This window comes from Dipodomys spectabilis, unplaced genomic scaffold (assembly GCF_019054845.1).
Source record: "Dipodomys spectabilis isolate Male_0828 unplaced genomic scaffold, ASM1905484v1 ptg000573l, whole genome shotgun sequence".
Lineage (NCBI taxonomy): Eukaryota > Metazoa > Chordata > Mammalia > Rodentia > Heteromyidae > Dipodomys > Dipodomys spectabilis.
In genome coordinates, this window is record NW_024871250.1 from 913,702 (window position 1) to 929,171 (window position 15,470).

Sequence of the window (15,470 nt, forward strand, 5' to 3'; positions counted from 1 at the left end):
AGGAGGCTGACCTCTGAGGATGGAGGTTCAGGCAGAAGAGTCCATGGAACTCTTACCTTCCATGTCACCAAAAAAAGACAGATGTAGACATGTGGCTCACGTGGTAGAGCGCCAGCCTTGAGCAAAGAAGCTCAGGGACAGCGCCCAGGCCCCGAGTTCAAGCCCGAGGACTGTGTACACACACACACACACACACACACACACACACACACACACACACACAGCAATGCTCCTCACATTCATGGAACTCTCATCTTAAGCCCGAGCCCTGAGGCCCCTCCTCATGCCCCCAGCCTGTCACCCCGGGCGCCCTTCCCCCAGGGCCCGCAGAGCTGCAGCTGCGGCGGGAGCTGCCGGCTCTGAGGGCGTCGGGTGCAGGGCCCCCTGTGCCCAGAACAATCCCCCACCGCCGTCCTCACAGCACGCAGACAGCCAGCCCACGCTCCATGTCCAGCCGCCGCCCCCCAGCCCACGCCGGGATGGAAGCAGAGATCCAGCCTCAGCCTCTGGAGGAGGTGCGCGGGGCAGTGGAGGGGGCACGGGGAGGTGTGGGGAGGTGGGACGTGTGGGGAGGGCGGATGTGGGAAGGGGGAACATGGGGAGGGGGACGAGGGGAGTGGGGATGTGGGGAGGGGGAGGTGTGGGAGGGGGAGGTGTGGGGAGGAAGGGGCTCCATGTTTCAGGAAGTATAGAAGGGGCACGCGGCTCTGTGGTGGAACTCTTGTCTGGCACATGGGAGTCAACAGGTTTGGTCCCCAACACGAAGGGAGGGGAAGGGAGGGTGAAGGAAGGAAGGAAGGGAGGGAGGGAGGGAGGGAGGGAACACAAAAGAAGGAAGAAAGAAGGGAGAAAGAGAGAGAGAGAGAAAGAGCAAGAGAGAGGGAGGAGGGAAGGCAGGAGGAAGGAAGGAAGGAAGGAAGGAAGGAAGGAAGGAAGGAAGGAAGGAAGGAAGGAGGGAGGAGCGGGCACTGCTGGCCGTCCTCCTGTAATGCTAGCTCATCAGCTGCTCAGCAAGTGGAGGTCTGAGGATCACAGTTCAAAGTCAGCCCAGGCAGACACATCTGAGAGTCGCATTTCCAGCAAACTCTCAAAAACCTGGGCAAGGGAACTGTGGCTGCCATGGTTGAGTTCCTGCCTTGAGCAGCAACGCTAAGCAAGAGTGTAGAAGCCCCAGGACCAGCACACACGTATGCACACACACACATGCACACACACAATTCACAGTTGAGTCTGAACTGTGCCCAGGTCACGAATAATTCTGTAGTCCACGCTCCGTGTTCTATTTGGGATATACTTGCTTGTTTCTCACTTACTTTATTTAATCTGAAATGTCAGGATCCCGAGGCCCCGTGCTGTTCTTCTTGTTGATTTTCTTGTTGTTGTTGTTGGTCAGACCTGGGGCTTGAACTCAGGTCTGGGCGCTGTCCTGAGCTGCTTCTGCTCAAGGCGGGCGCTCTACCACTTGAACCACAGCGCCCCTTCCGGATTTTCCTGTGCGGGTGGCGCTGAGGAATCGAACCCAGGCCTCACGCACGCTAGGCCAGCTCTGTAGCACGGAGCCCCCTTCCCGGCCCCTGCACCCCGCGCGTTCCCGGCCGCGCCCGCCGCCTCCCTGCCTGTCCCGGCCCTGCTGACGGCTACTGTCATGTGCGGGTCCCAGGAGACATACGACATGTCGGGCGCCCGCCTGGCCCTCACGCTGTGCGTCACGGAAGAGCGAGAAGGTTCCGAGGCGGATCTGGACGCCCTGGAGCGCATGTTCCGCCAGCTGAGATTTGAAAACACCACGAAGGAGAACCCCACTGGGCAGGTACTGGGCTGGGGGGCCGGCGGGGGGCGAGGCCTGGGCCCGACGGCGAGGCCTCCCACCTCTCCCTCCCAGCAATTTCTAGAGGAGATGAGAACATTCCAGGAGACGCTGGACGGCTGGGCGGAGCCGGTCAGCTGCGCCTTCGTGGTGCTCATGGCCCACGGGGACGAGGGGCTGCTCAAGGGGGTGGACGAGGAGATGGTGGAGCTGGACAGCCTCTTTGCGGCCCTGAACAACAAGAACTGTGCGGCGCTGCGGGGGAAGCCCAAGCTGTTCATGGTGCAGGCCTGCCGGGGAGGTGAGGCCCGCCCCGCGGCGCTCCGCGGCCGCCCCGGCCCCAGCCCCGGAGCCCAGCCCCAGGCCGCGCGCGGGCCCTGCGCGCCGCAGCTCCAGGCCGCGCTCCGCCGCTGAGCCGCAGCCCCGCTTCCGGTTTTCTAGTGGCTCATGGGAGATCAGAGTCTCAGGGACCTTCCTGCCCGGGTTGGCTTTGAACCGTGATCCTCAGATCTCAGCCTGCTGAAGAACGAGGGTGACAGGCGGGAGCCACCGGCGCCCAGCTCCCCATGTTACTTTCAAGTAATATTAGGCTCCCACAAATCATGCCCAGGTCAGGGCCTCAAACCACGCGCCTCCCGATCTCTGCCTCCCCCAAGGGCTGTGATGACAGGCATAGGACGTACCCTTCATCCATCATATCCTTCATCCACCCTCCTCCATCCTGAGCCCCAGCGAGAGCACACGCGCACACACACGCACACGCACACACGCACGCACACGCACACGCACACGCACGCACACACGCACACATGCACACACACACCCATACATGCACACGCACACACACACACACCCATACATGCACACGCACACACACACGCACACATGCACACATACACACGCATACACACACCCATACATGCACACGCACACACACACGCACACATGCACACATACACACGCACACACACACCCATACATGCACACATACACACGCACACCCCCCCCCAGGCCCTTCCCCTCCCCCGTACCCTCAACCCCAGCGGCCCCTGGGCCCCTCTGACGCGGCTCGCTCCTCTTTGGTTTCCAGAGCACAGGGACCTCGGGGAAGCCATCGGCGGGGACCAGGTGGCCGTGATCAAGCGTGAGCACCCCCAGACCATCCCGACGTACACGGACACAGTGCACGTCTACGCCACCATGGAGGGTACGCGCTCCCTGGCCGCGGGCCCGGGGGGGGCGGGTGCTCTCCCCCCTCCCCGCCAGCGCCCCCCTCCGAGCTCCTCTCCCACCCCACCCCAGGGCACACCGCCCACAGGTATGGGCAGAAACGGTCGAGCTTCATCCAGACGATGGCGGATGTGTTCACCAAGAAGAAAGGGCCCGTCCTGGAGCTGCTCAACGAGGTAATGTGGGGCGAAGGTGGCGCAAGGCCTGAGCAAGGTGGGACCCCAGCAGCCCCTCCCCCAGACTCTCTCCATCCCCACCCCCACCCCAGCCCAATCCCACCCAGACAAAAAAGAAACGGAAATGTCTGCTACTCAGGAGGCTGAGATCTGAGGATCGCGGTTCAAAGCCAGCCCGGGCAGGAACGTCCGGGAGACTCTGATCTCCCAGGAACCCCCAGAACACTGGAAGTGGCGCTGTGGCTCGGGTGGTGGAGCGCGCGCCTTTGCTGAGCAGCTGAGGGGGGGCGCCCTGCTCCCCGGGCCGGTCCCCTCAGTGACGCGTGTGATTGCAGGTGACCCGGCGCATGGCGGAGGCAGAGCTGGTGCAGGAAGGCAGAGTGAGGAAAGTGAAACCCGAAATCCAGAGCACCCTCCGCAAACAGCTCTACCTCCAATGAGACCCCAAGGCCAGCTGACAGCGCCGCCAGCCCCCCTGCTCCTTCTCTGGGTCCCCTCCCCCTCCCCCCCCTCCTCAGCACCCCCCACCCCACAATCATCCCTAACACTCCTTCCAGTTCATGCTGTCCTCTGACCCTGGATGAGCCGAATGCTGGGAATCAGCAGCAGCTGGAGGGAGGGAAGGGCCGTTGATGGACATAAGGAATGATCAATAAACAGCTGCTGAACGTAGCAAGACGCGTGTGGGAATCCTTGTGCAAACCACAAATCTGAGGCGCGCACCGGCGGCTCACGCCTGTCACCCTGGCTACTCAGGAGGCTGAAATTAGAGGATGGCATTCTTATGTCAGCTGAGCAGGAAAGTCTGTGAGACTCTTAGCTCCAGTTAACAAGCAAAAACCCAAAGTGGAGATGTGCCTCAAGTGGTAAAGCACTAGCCTTGGAGGGGGGAAGAGCTTAGGGACAGCGCTCAGGCCCTGAATTCAAGCCCCAGAACCAGTACAAAAGAAATAAATAGGGGCTGGAGAGCGCTTGCCTTGCATGCCTGAGGCCCTGGGCTCAATTCCTCAGCACCACATAAGCAGAAAAAGCCAGAAGTGGTGCTGTGGCTCAAGTGCTAGAGCGCTCGCCTTGAGCTGAAGAGCTGAGGGACAGCGCCCAGGCCCAGAGTTCAGGCCCCACGACTGAAAAAAAATATTAATTAATTAAACCATGAGACAGATATAAAGGAAGTTGTGGATTTGATTTGCCTTTGCTGCCTCCCCATGCGTCCATCACAAGCAGATGTGTTAGAAATTCGGAAAATGGCCAGGTCCTGCTTCTCTAGCAACGAATTACCTTGTGCAGGGAAATGGATGGACCTAGAACAAATCATGGTTGACGTAAGCCAGGCTGAGAGACGAAGGACGCATGCTGTCTCTCACACATGGAAGCTAGATCTACCATACAGCCGCACATAATAAATCATCTCTGCGCTCACACACCTGAGACCAAAGGCAGATACTCAGGGCAGGAGCTACAGCACAATGCCTCGCGGCATCGGATCATAGAAAATGACACTGACAGACAGGAGCTTCAGGAAAGGGAAGCAAGAGGTTCTTGTGGGGCTTTCATTTTTTGTTTTTGATTTTGGTTTTTTGTTCCTTTACCTGTCTTTGGGAGTGTAGGGAAGGCACAGAAATGGAGGGACAAAGATTGAACAAACGCAGCAGTGGTGCTCACTGGACACCGTTTTGAAAATGGTCTATATAGCCAGGCACCAGAGGCTCACCTCTGTGACCCTAGCGGCTCAGGAGGCTGAGATCCAAGGATCACCATGCCACGCCAGCCCGGGTGGAAAAGTCCATGAGCCTCTTATCTCCAATAATCTACTCAGAAAAAGGCAGAAGTGGCGCTGTGACTCAAGTGGTAGAGCGCTCGCCTTGAGCACAAAGAGGCTCCAGGGACAGAGCACAGGCCCTGCAGACAAGACTGGAAAAATAAATTAAATTCACGTCAACAAAAAAGGATCCATACAACTTGGGGGTGAAGGGCTGGGTGTGAACAAGGAACAGGGGAACCTTGTTCAAAAAGATATGCACCCCTCTCCCAACTTGTATAACAGTAACCGCTCTGTACACTGTAATCATAGTAATGAAAGATTTTAAAAAATATTTACATTGTATACAATTGTTACCTGTCCAGAATATTCCCCAGGAGGCCTCTGAACATGGAGCAGTGCCTTGCCAGGGCCACCTGGCACCTGGGAGCTCAACAGGCCACAGGAACACACATATGTAGCCAGGGAGCCACCATTTCCAGCCTGGTGCCAGTGACAGACATGACTAATCAAATCACAGTGAACAAAGACGCATCCTGGAAGTTGCTCTCTGTTCTGCATCCAGGAAGGGACACCTGCCGGATTATTTGTATCCTTCCCAACCATGACTTTTTTGTCCTGCCAGTCCTGGGGTTTGAACTCAGGGCCTGGGCTCTGTCCCTGAGCCGCTTTTGCTCACCACTGGCACTCTACCCCTTGAGTTCCATCTCCACTTCCAGACTTGTGGTGGTTCGTTGGAGGATAAGCGTCTCATGGACTTTCCTGCCCCAGTGGGCTGGCTTGGAACCGTGATCCTCAGATCTCAGCCTCCTGAGTAGCTGGGATCATAGACGTGAGCTGCCAGAGAGAGCCCAGCAACATATTGTTTAATTGGTCCTAACTGAGTACCGCAGTATTGAAGATGTGACCTCGATGGGGTCTTATGGAGCAGAAGTCCGAGGGCTTCTTGACCACATGAAGGATGCTCAGTGGATTCCTGTCCTTGGGATTTTACTGAAAGCAGATTTCCTTCAAGCACACTGTGTGGGGGAGGGGCCGGGCATCCTCGAGCCAGTCCTGAGCTTGAACTGAAGGCCTGGCACCCGCCCTTAACTTTTTTTTTCTGGTCTATCTGGATAAGCTTTATTTTTTTTAAATGAATTCATGCATGCATTTGTACATACACGGATAGCGTGGCTACATTAAACGGATGGCTGCCACTAGAAATCAGTTGCAACAGTTTCAAAATGAATGGCGATTTTCTCTAGCAAGAAGTAACACAAGACACTGTACTCATTACCTGACTCATGTCATTGTAATCCCTCTGGACATCACCTTTATAATATCAATAAAGTAAATTAAAAAAGAAGTAACACATGAAAGATAACTAAAAAAACAAAAAATGTACAAAGATAATTCTTCACCTGACCCTGCTAGCCTTTCTGTGTTTTTCCTTCCAAGCGTTAATCAGTACATACCTTTTTCTCCAGCCAAACTTTGAGCCATTTTGTACAAATGTTTCTGTCCTGTTTTTTTTTTTATTGTAAAGATACTATACAGAGGGTTACAGTTACATGAGCAAGGTAATGAGTACACTTCCTATTGAGCATTGTTACCCCCTCCATTGTTTTTCCCCTACCATCCCTTCCCTCTCTACCTTCCCTGAGGTGCTTTTTTTAAAAACTGTGATTAAGTGATTACATAATTTCCCAAATTTCACAGTATTGTGGAATAATGATGCTCATTTAAGGTCACAAGTTCATTCTAACTTTCCCAGAGCAAATTGTCTATCACGGTCTATAACATAAAACAGTGTACACATGTTATACACCATACATGTGATCAGCAGCATGGGGATGTTTAGTAGTGGTTCGACCAGGTGAGTGGGAGTTCTTTGTTTCTTAAGTCCTGTTAGTTTGGTCATATCACCTAACATTTTGGATTTAGCATCCACTTGTCAGGGAAACCACATACTGTTTGTCTCTTCACTCTTGGCTTACCTCGCTCAACATGATTCCTTCGAGCTCCATCCATTTCCCTGCAAATGCCATTATTTTGTCATTTCTAATGGCTGCATAATATTCCATTGTGTATAGATACCACAATTTTTGGATCCATTCATCTGTGGTGGGGCATCTGGGTTGTTTCCATATCCTAGCTATTGTGAACAGCGCTGCAATAAACATGGAGGTGCACGTGTCCTTGTATATTGGTTCTTATTGTTCAGGGTAGATGCCTAGAAGTGGTATGACTGGGTCGTAAGGGAGGTCAATCTTTAGCTTTCTAAGGACCCTCCAGACTGCTTTCCAAAGTGGTTGTATAAGTGTACATTCCCACCAGCAGTGTAATAGGGTTCCTCTTTCTCCGCATCCCCTCCAGCATTTGTCGTTGGCTGATTTGTGGATGTGGGCCATTCTGACTGGGGTAAGGTGGTATCTCAGGGTTGTCTTTATTTGCATTTCCTTCACCACCAGGGATGATGAACATTTCCTCATGTGTTTCTTTGCCATTTTTATTTCTTCATCTGAGAAGTCCCTCTTTAGTTCCCTTGCCCATTTAGTAATTGGTTTGTTAGGTTTGGGAGAGATTCGTTTCTTGAGTTCCCCGTATATACTGGATGTTAACCCCTTGTCTGATATATTGTTGGTAAATATTTTTTCCCAATTAGTTGGTTGTCTTTCTAGCTTGGTTGCGATAGATTTAGCTGTGCAGAAGCTTTTTATTTTAAGGTAGTCCCATTTGTCGAGTCTCTCTCCAATTTGTTGTGACCCTGTCGGCCCTTAACTTTTTCACTGAAAGTTATTGCTCTACCACTTGAGCCACAACTCCACTTCTGGATACTATTTTTTTTATGAGTTAATTGGAGATAAGAGTCTCATGGACTTTCCTGCCTGGGGCTGGCTTCGACCCACGATCCTCTAGATCTCAGCCTCCTGAGGAATGAGGATGACAGGTGTGAGCCACCAGCACCCGGCTTTGAGAATCGAGGACACAAACTGGTCCCCTTCATTCTGATCGGTTGGCTATGCAGAAGGACCGTATTGCAAGTGTTGATGAAATTGCTCTGATAGCGATCAATCGAGAGAAACGAGGTCACCCTCACCCTGACGCATTAAACTAATCCCCTAATAACCATGATCCTCACCGATTCACCCCGAGGACATCCAGGCAGGGGAACCGGCGCTCGAGTGAGCTCTCTTAGCTTCTGACAGTTATGAGACTCAGGGGGGCCAGAGGGGAAGGGGAAGGAAGAAGAGGAGGAAGGGAAGGAGGAACGGGAGGTCTGAGTCTTTCTGATGGGGCTGCCTACAGCCACGGCGTCACTTCCGTTTCCAGTGCTTTCTGTTTCCACCTGCCAGCGCCCCTCAAAGGAGCTGCGCTGAGCTGATCAGCAAGGCCGTCCCAGAGACAGGGGTGCCGATGCACGTGCACCCTTCTTTTCCACCAGAACTTCTAGGGCCTTAGCCAGGCGCTGGTGCTGTACTCCTGTCACCCTAGTTACTCAGGAGGGTAAGATCTGAAGATCACGGTTCAAAGCCAGCCCAGGAAAGAAAGTCTGAGAGACCCTTTGCTCCACTCAATCACCAAAAAGCCTGAAGTAGAGCTGTGGCTCAAGGGGTAGAGCGCCAGCCTTGAGCAAAGAAAAGCTCAGGGACAGCGCCCAGGCCCTCAGTTCAAGCCGCAGGACTAGTACCAAATAAAAAAAACAAAACAAAACTTTTAGGGTCTAAACCAAGCACTGGTGTCTCTTGTCTCTAATCCTAGCTACTCAGGAGACTAAGATCTAGAGGGTCATGTTCAAGATCTCCCTCAGGCAGAAAAGTTCCCATGACTCCACCTGCAAAAGAACCAGCAAAAGGGAGAGATGGAGCTGTGGCTCAAATGGTAGCATGCCACCCCTGAGTGACAAAGCTCAGGGACAGTGCCCAGGCCAATTTCAAGCTTCAAAATTGCCAAGAGAAAGGAAGGAAGGAAGGAAGGAAGGAAGGAAGGAAGGAAGGAAGGAAGGAAGGAAGGAAGGAAGGAAGGAAGGAAGGAAGGAAGTTGAGAGAGGAGGATTTCAGGCTGTTATTTCAGCTGTAACTATAATTTTCTTTCTTTGGTGCCAATACTGGGGCTTGAACTCCATGCCTGAGCTTCTCTTGTAGGGCTTTTTGTCTTGAGACTTGAGCCACAGCTCCACTTCTGGCTTTTTGATAGTTCATTGGACATAAGAGTCTCGTGGACTTTCCTGCCCAGGTTGGCTTTGAACCATGATCCTCAGATCTCAGCCTCCTGAGTAGCTGGGATGACAGGCGGGAGCCACCGGTGCCCGGCTTGCCCTGGCCCACTGGGAATTTTAACAGGATGAAAGCTAAATGAAATGCCTTATCTTGAACTCCACCCCATAGGAATGTTTGTTTACTGAGGAGCTGTTTGTGGTAGCCACAAAGGATGAACTGGAAATTTCCCTGCATCTCTTCAGAGGGAGCCGGGCTGCATAAACACAGGTCACACCTCCTGTAAGATATTACACAGCATTAAAAACAATGAGTCGATGCATATCTATCTCTCCACTTGGAGAAACTCCATGAAATACGTGCTGCCCATCAGCAAACAAAAAGCAAGCTCTGAAGACATGTCAATGGTACATTCTCCGAGACAAAGTGGGGTTTTACACACACACACACACACACACACACACACACACACACACAAATACTCTACTGTTAGCATTAATTACATGAGAATGGATGGATAGATAAGACAGTCAGGTGGAAAGATGGACAGAATGATGGATGGATGGATGGATGGATGGATGGATGGACAGGCAGATGGACAGATAGATATAGATGACAGATGGATGTGAGAGAGAGAGAGAGAGAGAGAGAGAGAGATGGTTGGACAGGTAGATGAATAGATAGATATAACATTATCTTATGTAACAGATCCTGAAGAGAAGAGGCGTTGGTTAAAGGGAGACAAAGGAACAAGAAGGTAAAAATAAGTTGCACCAAAGTAGACAAGATACCAAGTTATGTAGTGCAAAGCTTTAGTCCCAGCTACTTAGGAAACTAAGGCAAGAAGAATGGGCAATGTGGCAAGATCCAATACCAAAGAAGAGGCCGGGTGCCGGTGGCTCCCGCCTGCCATCCTAGCTACTCAGGAGGCTGAGACCCGAGGATCAGGGTTCAAAGCACCAGCCCTGACAGGACTCATCTCCAATGATCTCCCCAGAAAACTGGAAGCAGAGCTGTGGCTCTAGGGGTAGAGCACCAGCCTTGAGCTGAAGAGCACAGGGACAGCGCCCAGGTCCTGAGTTCACACCCCGGGATTGGCATCAAAAAAGAAAGAAAGAAAGAGATGAGCCAGTGCTGAGCAGGACAGACACGCAGACCTCAGCCTGGAGCCTGGAGAAGTGGGGATCACAGGGGGGAGGGCAGGGCTGGGGGGGGAGGGCAGGGCTGGTGAGGGGGGGGAGAGCAGGGCTGGGGAGGGCAGGGGGGAAGGGCCGGGCCTGGGGTGCAGGGGGGGGGGAATGGCCGGCCCGGGGTGCAGGCTGGGCTGGGATTTCACTCTCAGAAGAGCGGGTGCAGAGGAGGAAGGGAAGGACTCGCGTGGGCAGTGAGGATTCCAGCTATGGGCCAACCCTCCTGTCACCTAAGCTGTCCTCACAGGACCCCGGTGGGGACCAGGAATATCAATGAGCGGAATGCAAATGCGCGGCTGGCAGAGAAGCAAAGGCCCTGGGCCTGCTGGCTGCCAGATGCATGAGACAGGCCTGTGCTGATGACATGGAGGGCAAGGCCTCGCGTGGGATGGGTTCTGCATGGCCAGGGCGGGGGAGGGGGAGGAGAGAGAGAGAGAGAGAGAGAGACAGAGACACAGAGAGAGAGACAAAGAGACAGAGAGAGAGAGGGAGGGAGGGAGGAAGCAAGGAAGGAAGGAAGCAAGGAAGGAAGGAAGGAAGGAAAGAAGGGAAAGGAAGGGAGGAAGGAAGGGAAAATAAGGAAGGAAGGAAGGGAAGAAAGGAAGGGAAAGAAAGCAAGAAAGAAGGAAGGAAGGAAGGAAACGAATGAAGGAAAGAAAGATCACCTGACTACTAAAAACTGGATTAACTGTCACAAGTGCAAAGCAAAGTGCATGCACAATCCTTCCGGAACACTTCGTGTCCCAGCATAAATTAATGTGCATGCTCACGCCTGTAATCCCAGCTACTCGGGAGGCTGAAATCTGAGGATCAGGGTGTGAAGTCATCTTGGGCAGGAAAGTCGGTGAGACTCTTGTCTCCGATGAACTACCAAAGAGCTGGAAGTGGTGCTGTGGCTCAAGTGGTAGAGCTCCAGCCTTGATATATATATATATAATCTCAGGGACAACACCCAGACCCTGAGTTCAAGCCCCAGGACTGGCGTGAAACTAGATACACAGCTGTATCCTAGAACTTCTCATTCCATACTTCAGCTAGGGTTGTGGCAGAACTATTTTCTCCTCCCCTCTTCCCTTCCCTCTCCTCTCTCCTCCTCCCTCCTCCTCCTTCTCCTCTTCTTCCTCTCCTCTTCCTTCTCTTTTGTCAGTCTTGGGGCTTGAACTCAGGGCCTTGGTGCTGTCCCTGAGCTCTTATCCTCAAGGCTGGTGCTCTACCACTTTAAGCCACAGCACCACTTCCAGTTTTGTTTTGTTTTGTTTTGTTTCTTGTGATTTATTGGAGATAAGTATCCCATGGACTTACCTGCCAGGTTGGCTTTGAACCACAATCCTCAGATCTCAGCCTCCTGAGTAGCTGGGATGACAGAAGTGAGTTACTGGTACTGGACAACAACAAGTTTTCATGTTTCAAAAGTATCTAGAAGAAGCAAAAAAAAAAGGGGGAAGAGGTCAGGAGGGGGAAAATTGGGAGAAAATGAGGGCAGGGATGACAATGTTCAAAAAGAAATGTACTAGCCCAACACAAGTGGCTCACGCCTGAATCCTAGCTACTCAGGTGGCTGAGATCTGAGGATCACAGTTCAAAGCCAGCCCGGGCAGGAGAGACCATGAGACTCTTATCTCCAATAAACCACCAGAAAGCCGGAAGTGGTGCTGTGACTCAAGTGTTAGAGTGCTCGCCTTGAGTTGAAGAGCTGAGGGACAGTGCCCAGGCCCAGAGTTCAAGACCCACGACCGACAAAAAAAAAAGGAAAGAAAGAAAGAAATGTACTCATTACCTAAATTATGTAACTGTAACCCTCTGTACAGCACCTTTACAATAAAATCTAAAATTAAAAAAAATCTAGGAATGGGCTGACATTGTAGATCAAGAGAAAGAATTTGTTCAATAGTAGGACAATAGTTCAATAGTAGAAAACTTGCGTAACGTGTATAACATCCCAGGTGTGAAAGCCTAGAAAAAAAAATCAATAAATACAGTTACCTATGAAATAACTAGAATAGAGTCAATACAATCTAACTGCAATAGCCCGGCACTGGCGGCTCACGCCTGTAATCCCAGCGACTCAGGAAGCTGAGATCTGAGGATTGCCTTTCAAAGCCAGCCCAGGCAGGAGAAAGTCCATGAGACTGTTATCTACGATGAACCACCAGAAGACTGGAAGTGGCGCTGTGGCTCAAGTGGTAGAGGCTAGCCTTGAGCTGAAGAGCTGAGGGACAGCGCCCAGGCTCAGACTTCAAGCCCCATGACTGCCTAAATAAATAAATAGCTAGAAGAGAGGCTTCCCAAGACACAGAAATGATGAATGTTTAGTTATGTGGAAACATGTAGCACCGGGGTGGATGTGAATTAAATTAGCACCGCAGCACACAAGCAAATGAGCCATCGACGGTTGTGTAATACCTGTGATTATTAGGTGCCAATTCAAACCAAATAAATACAATGTAAATCCACTCGTAGGCATACGGACAAACTTTACGCAATACCACGATCAACAAGTGCTGTATCTAGGACAGCCAAGGCACACGCTCCTTGCAGCAAGCTTTTTTTGAGGGGGACCGGGTTCCGGTCGTGGGTCCTGAACTCTGGGCCTGGGCGCTGTCCCTCAGCTCTTCAGCTCAAGGATAGCGCTCTACCACTTGAGCCACAGCACCACTTCCGGCTTTTGTCTTTCTGCTTATTTGGTGCTGAGGAATCGAACCCAGGGCCTCAGGCATGCAAGGCAAGCGCTCTACCACTGAGCCACCTTCACAGCCCCTTGTAGCAAACTTTTTATGTGTATTTTTTTAAATTTAATTTAATTTTATTTGTGAACTTACTGTACAGAGGGGTTACAATTACATGGGCAGGATAATGCGTACATTTCTTACCAAGCATTGCAGCCTCTTCCTTTGGTTTACCCTTCACATCCCTTCCCAGCCTCCCCCCTCCCCCTTTATGTGTATTTTTTAACCTCTTAGTTTTACATCTTCCTTTATTCCCAGATTTATGTATGATGAAGAAACAAGGGTGAACCTAGCTGCACTCTGGTGGAGAGTCTGTGAGACTCTTAACCTCCAGTTAATCACCAAAAAACCAGAAGTGGAGCTGTGACTCAGGTGGTAGAGCGCCAGCCTTGAGTAAAAAAGCTCAAGTCCAGCCCTGAGTTCAAGTCCTAGGATTGACACACACACACACATATACACACACACACGCACACACACACACACACACACACTCACGCACACACACACGCACAGACACACACACACTCGCACAGACACACACACACGCACACGCACACACGCACACACACACGCACGCACGCACACACACACAAGCACACACGCACACACACATGCACACGCACGCACGCACACACACACGCACGCACGCACACACACACGCACGCACGCACACACACACGCACACACACAAGCACACACGCACGTACACACAAGCACGCACACACGCACGCACGCACGAATGCACACACACACTCACGCACACACACACGCACGCATGCACACATGCACGCACGCATGCAAAGAAAATTTGATAAATTCGTTCTTTGGACATCTGTGTGTTGATGGCTAATCACTTCCTAGATGGAACCAAACGGTATAAATCATGCACTACGACGGAATGAATGAATGAATGAATGAATGAAGGCACATCTGAGATTCAGGGGTCCCAGTGCCCTAATTGAGGAGTTGGCCCTCATAACCGTCCAGCCTGGGAACAGCCAAGAGGCTGCAGGAGGGAGGATAGCTCTCCACCTCCTGTGCCCTCCATGACCCCACAGCCCCGCCCTCCATGACCCCAGAGCCCCGCCCTCCATGACCCCAGAGCCCCGCCCTCCATGACCCCAGAGCCCCGCCCTCCATGACCCCAGAGCCCCGCCCTCCATGACCCCACAGCCCCGCCCTCCATGACCCCACAGCCCCGCCCTCCATAACCCCAGAGCCCCGCCCTCCATGACCCCACAGCCCCGCCCTCCATGACCCCAGAGCCCCGCCCTCCATGACCCCAGAGCCCCGCCCTCCATGACTCCAGAGCCCCGCCCTCCATGATCCCAGAGCCCCGCCCTCCATGACCCCAGAGCCCCGCCCTCCATGACCCCAGAGCCCCGCCCTCCATGACCCCAGAGCCCCGCCCTCCATGACCCCAGAGCCCCGCCCTCCATGACCCCACACCCCCGCCCTCCATGACCCCAGAGCCCCGCCCTCCATGACCCCACAGCCCCGCCCTCCATGATCCCACAGCCCCGCCCTCCATGACCCCACAGCCCCGCCCTCCATGACCCCAGAGCCCCGCCCTCCGTGACCCCACAGCCCCGCCCTCCATGACCCCACAGCCCCGCCCTCCATGACCCCAGACCCTGCCCTCCATGACCCCACAGCTCCGCCCTCCATGACCCCACAGCCCCGCCCTCCATGACCCCACAGCCCCGCCCTCCATGACCCCACAGCCCCCCCCTCCCAGCCCTATGGGCTCGGGGCCATCAAACCTTCTGCTTCTTCCTCCTAAGCAAGCCTGCGAACCCGTCCCCAGGGCCGCCCGGCTCTAACTCAGCGCCATGCCCCTGGCCCCACCTGCCCCAGGCTGCTCCACGCCGGCCCGACTCCCAGCGAGCGGTGGTGGGGAGAGGCCTCTCCTGTCCTTCCTTGGGGATCGGGTGGACGTGGCTTCCTGGGGTCCACAGCAGAGACAGAGGTTTGCTGAGCGTTGTAGGGGGGAGGATATTCTGTGGGGTGCTGGTGGCTCACATCTGTCATCCCAGCTACTCAGGAGGCTGAGATCTGAGGATTGAAGTTCAGAGCCAGCCCCAGGCAGGAAAGCCCATGAGACTTAGCTCCAATGAACCACCAGAAAACTGGAAGTTTCTGTGACTCAATGTGAGGAACAAAGTGCTGTGGCTCAAAGTAATGAATGAAAGAGCTCAGGGACAGCACCCAGGTCCTGAGTTCAAGCCCAACCACCACCAACACCAACAATAAAATAGAATGTTATTCTGGTGAGCAGGAAGAGAGGAGTCCATGTCCTCTTCCCTATGGAGAGAGAAAGGGACAGAGAGACAGACAAACAGACAGAAAACAGAGACACACAGACACAGAGAAACACAGACAC

The 15,470-nt window shown here is 53.1% G+C and overlaps 1 protein-coding gene across 1 annotated transcript; it reads left to right on the top strand.

Annotated features, from left to right (window-relative positions):
- The first annotated feature begins 479 nt into the window (after positions 1-479).
- LOC122100330 (caspase-14-like) lies at positions 480-3,653 on the top strand. The gene is made up of 6 exons (XM_042670702.1): positions 480-515; positions 1,661-1,810; positions 1,883-2,108; positions 2,898-3,014; positions 3,110-3,213; positions 3,549-3,653. The coding sequence occupies exons 1-6, from the start codon at positions 480-482 to the stop codon at positions 3,651-3,653; spliced, it is 738 nt and encodes a 245-aa protein (XP_042526636.1).
- The last annotated feature ends 11,817 nt before the right edge of the window (positions 3,654-15,470 follow it).

What these genes read in the sequence shown, in the direction of transcription:
- LOC122100330 (XM_042670702.1), top strand. Translation starts at nt 480, where the DNA reads ATGGAAGCAGAGATCCAGCCTCAGCCTCTGGAGGAG. An exon ending in AGCCTCAGCCTCTGGAGGAG is followed by an intron (nt 516 to 1,660) that starts GTGCGCGGGGCA and finishes TGCGGGTCCCAG; the next exon opens with GAGACATACGACATGTCGGG. An exon ending in GGTGCAGGCCTGCCGGGGAG is followed by an intron (nt 2,109 to 2,897) that starts GTGAGGCCCGCC and finishes TTTGGTTTCCAG; the next exon opens with AGCACAGGGACCTCGGGGAA.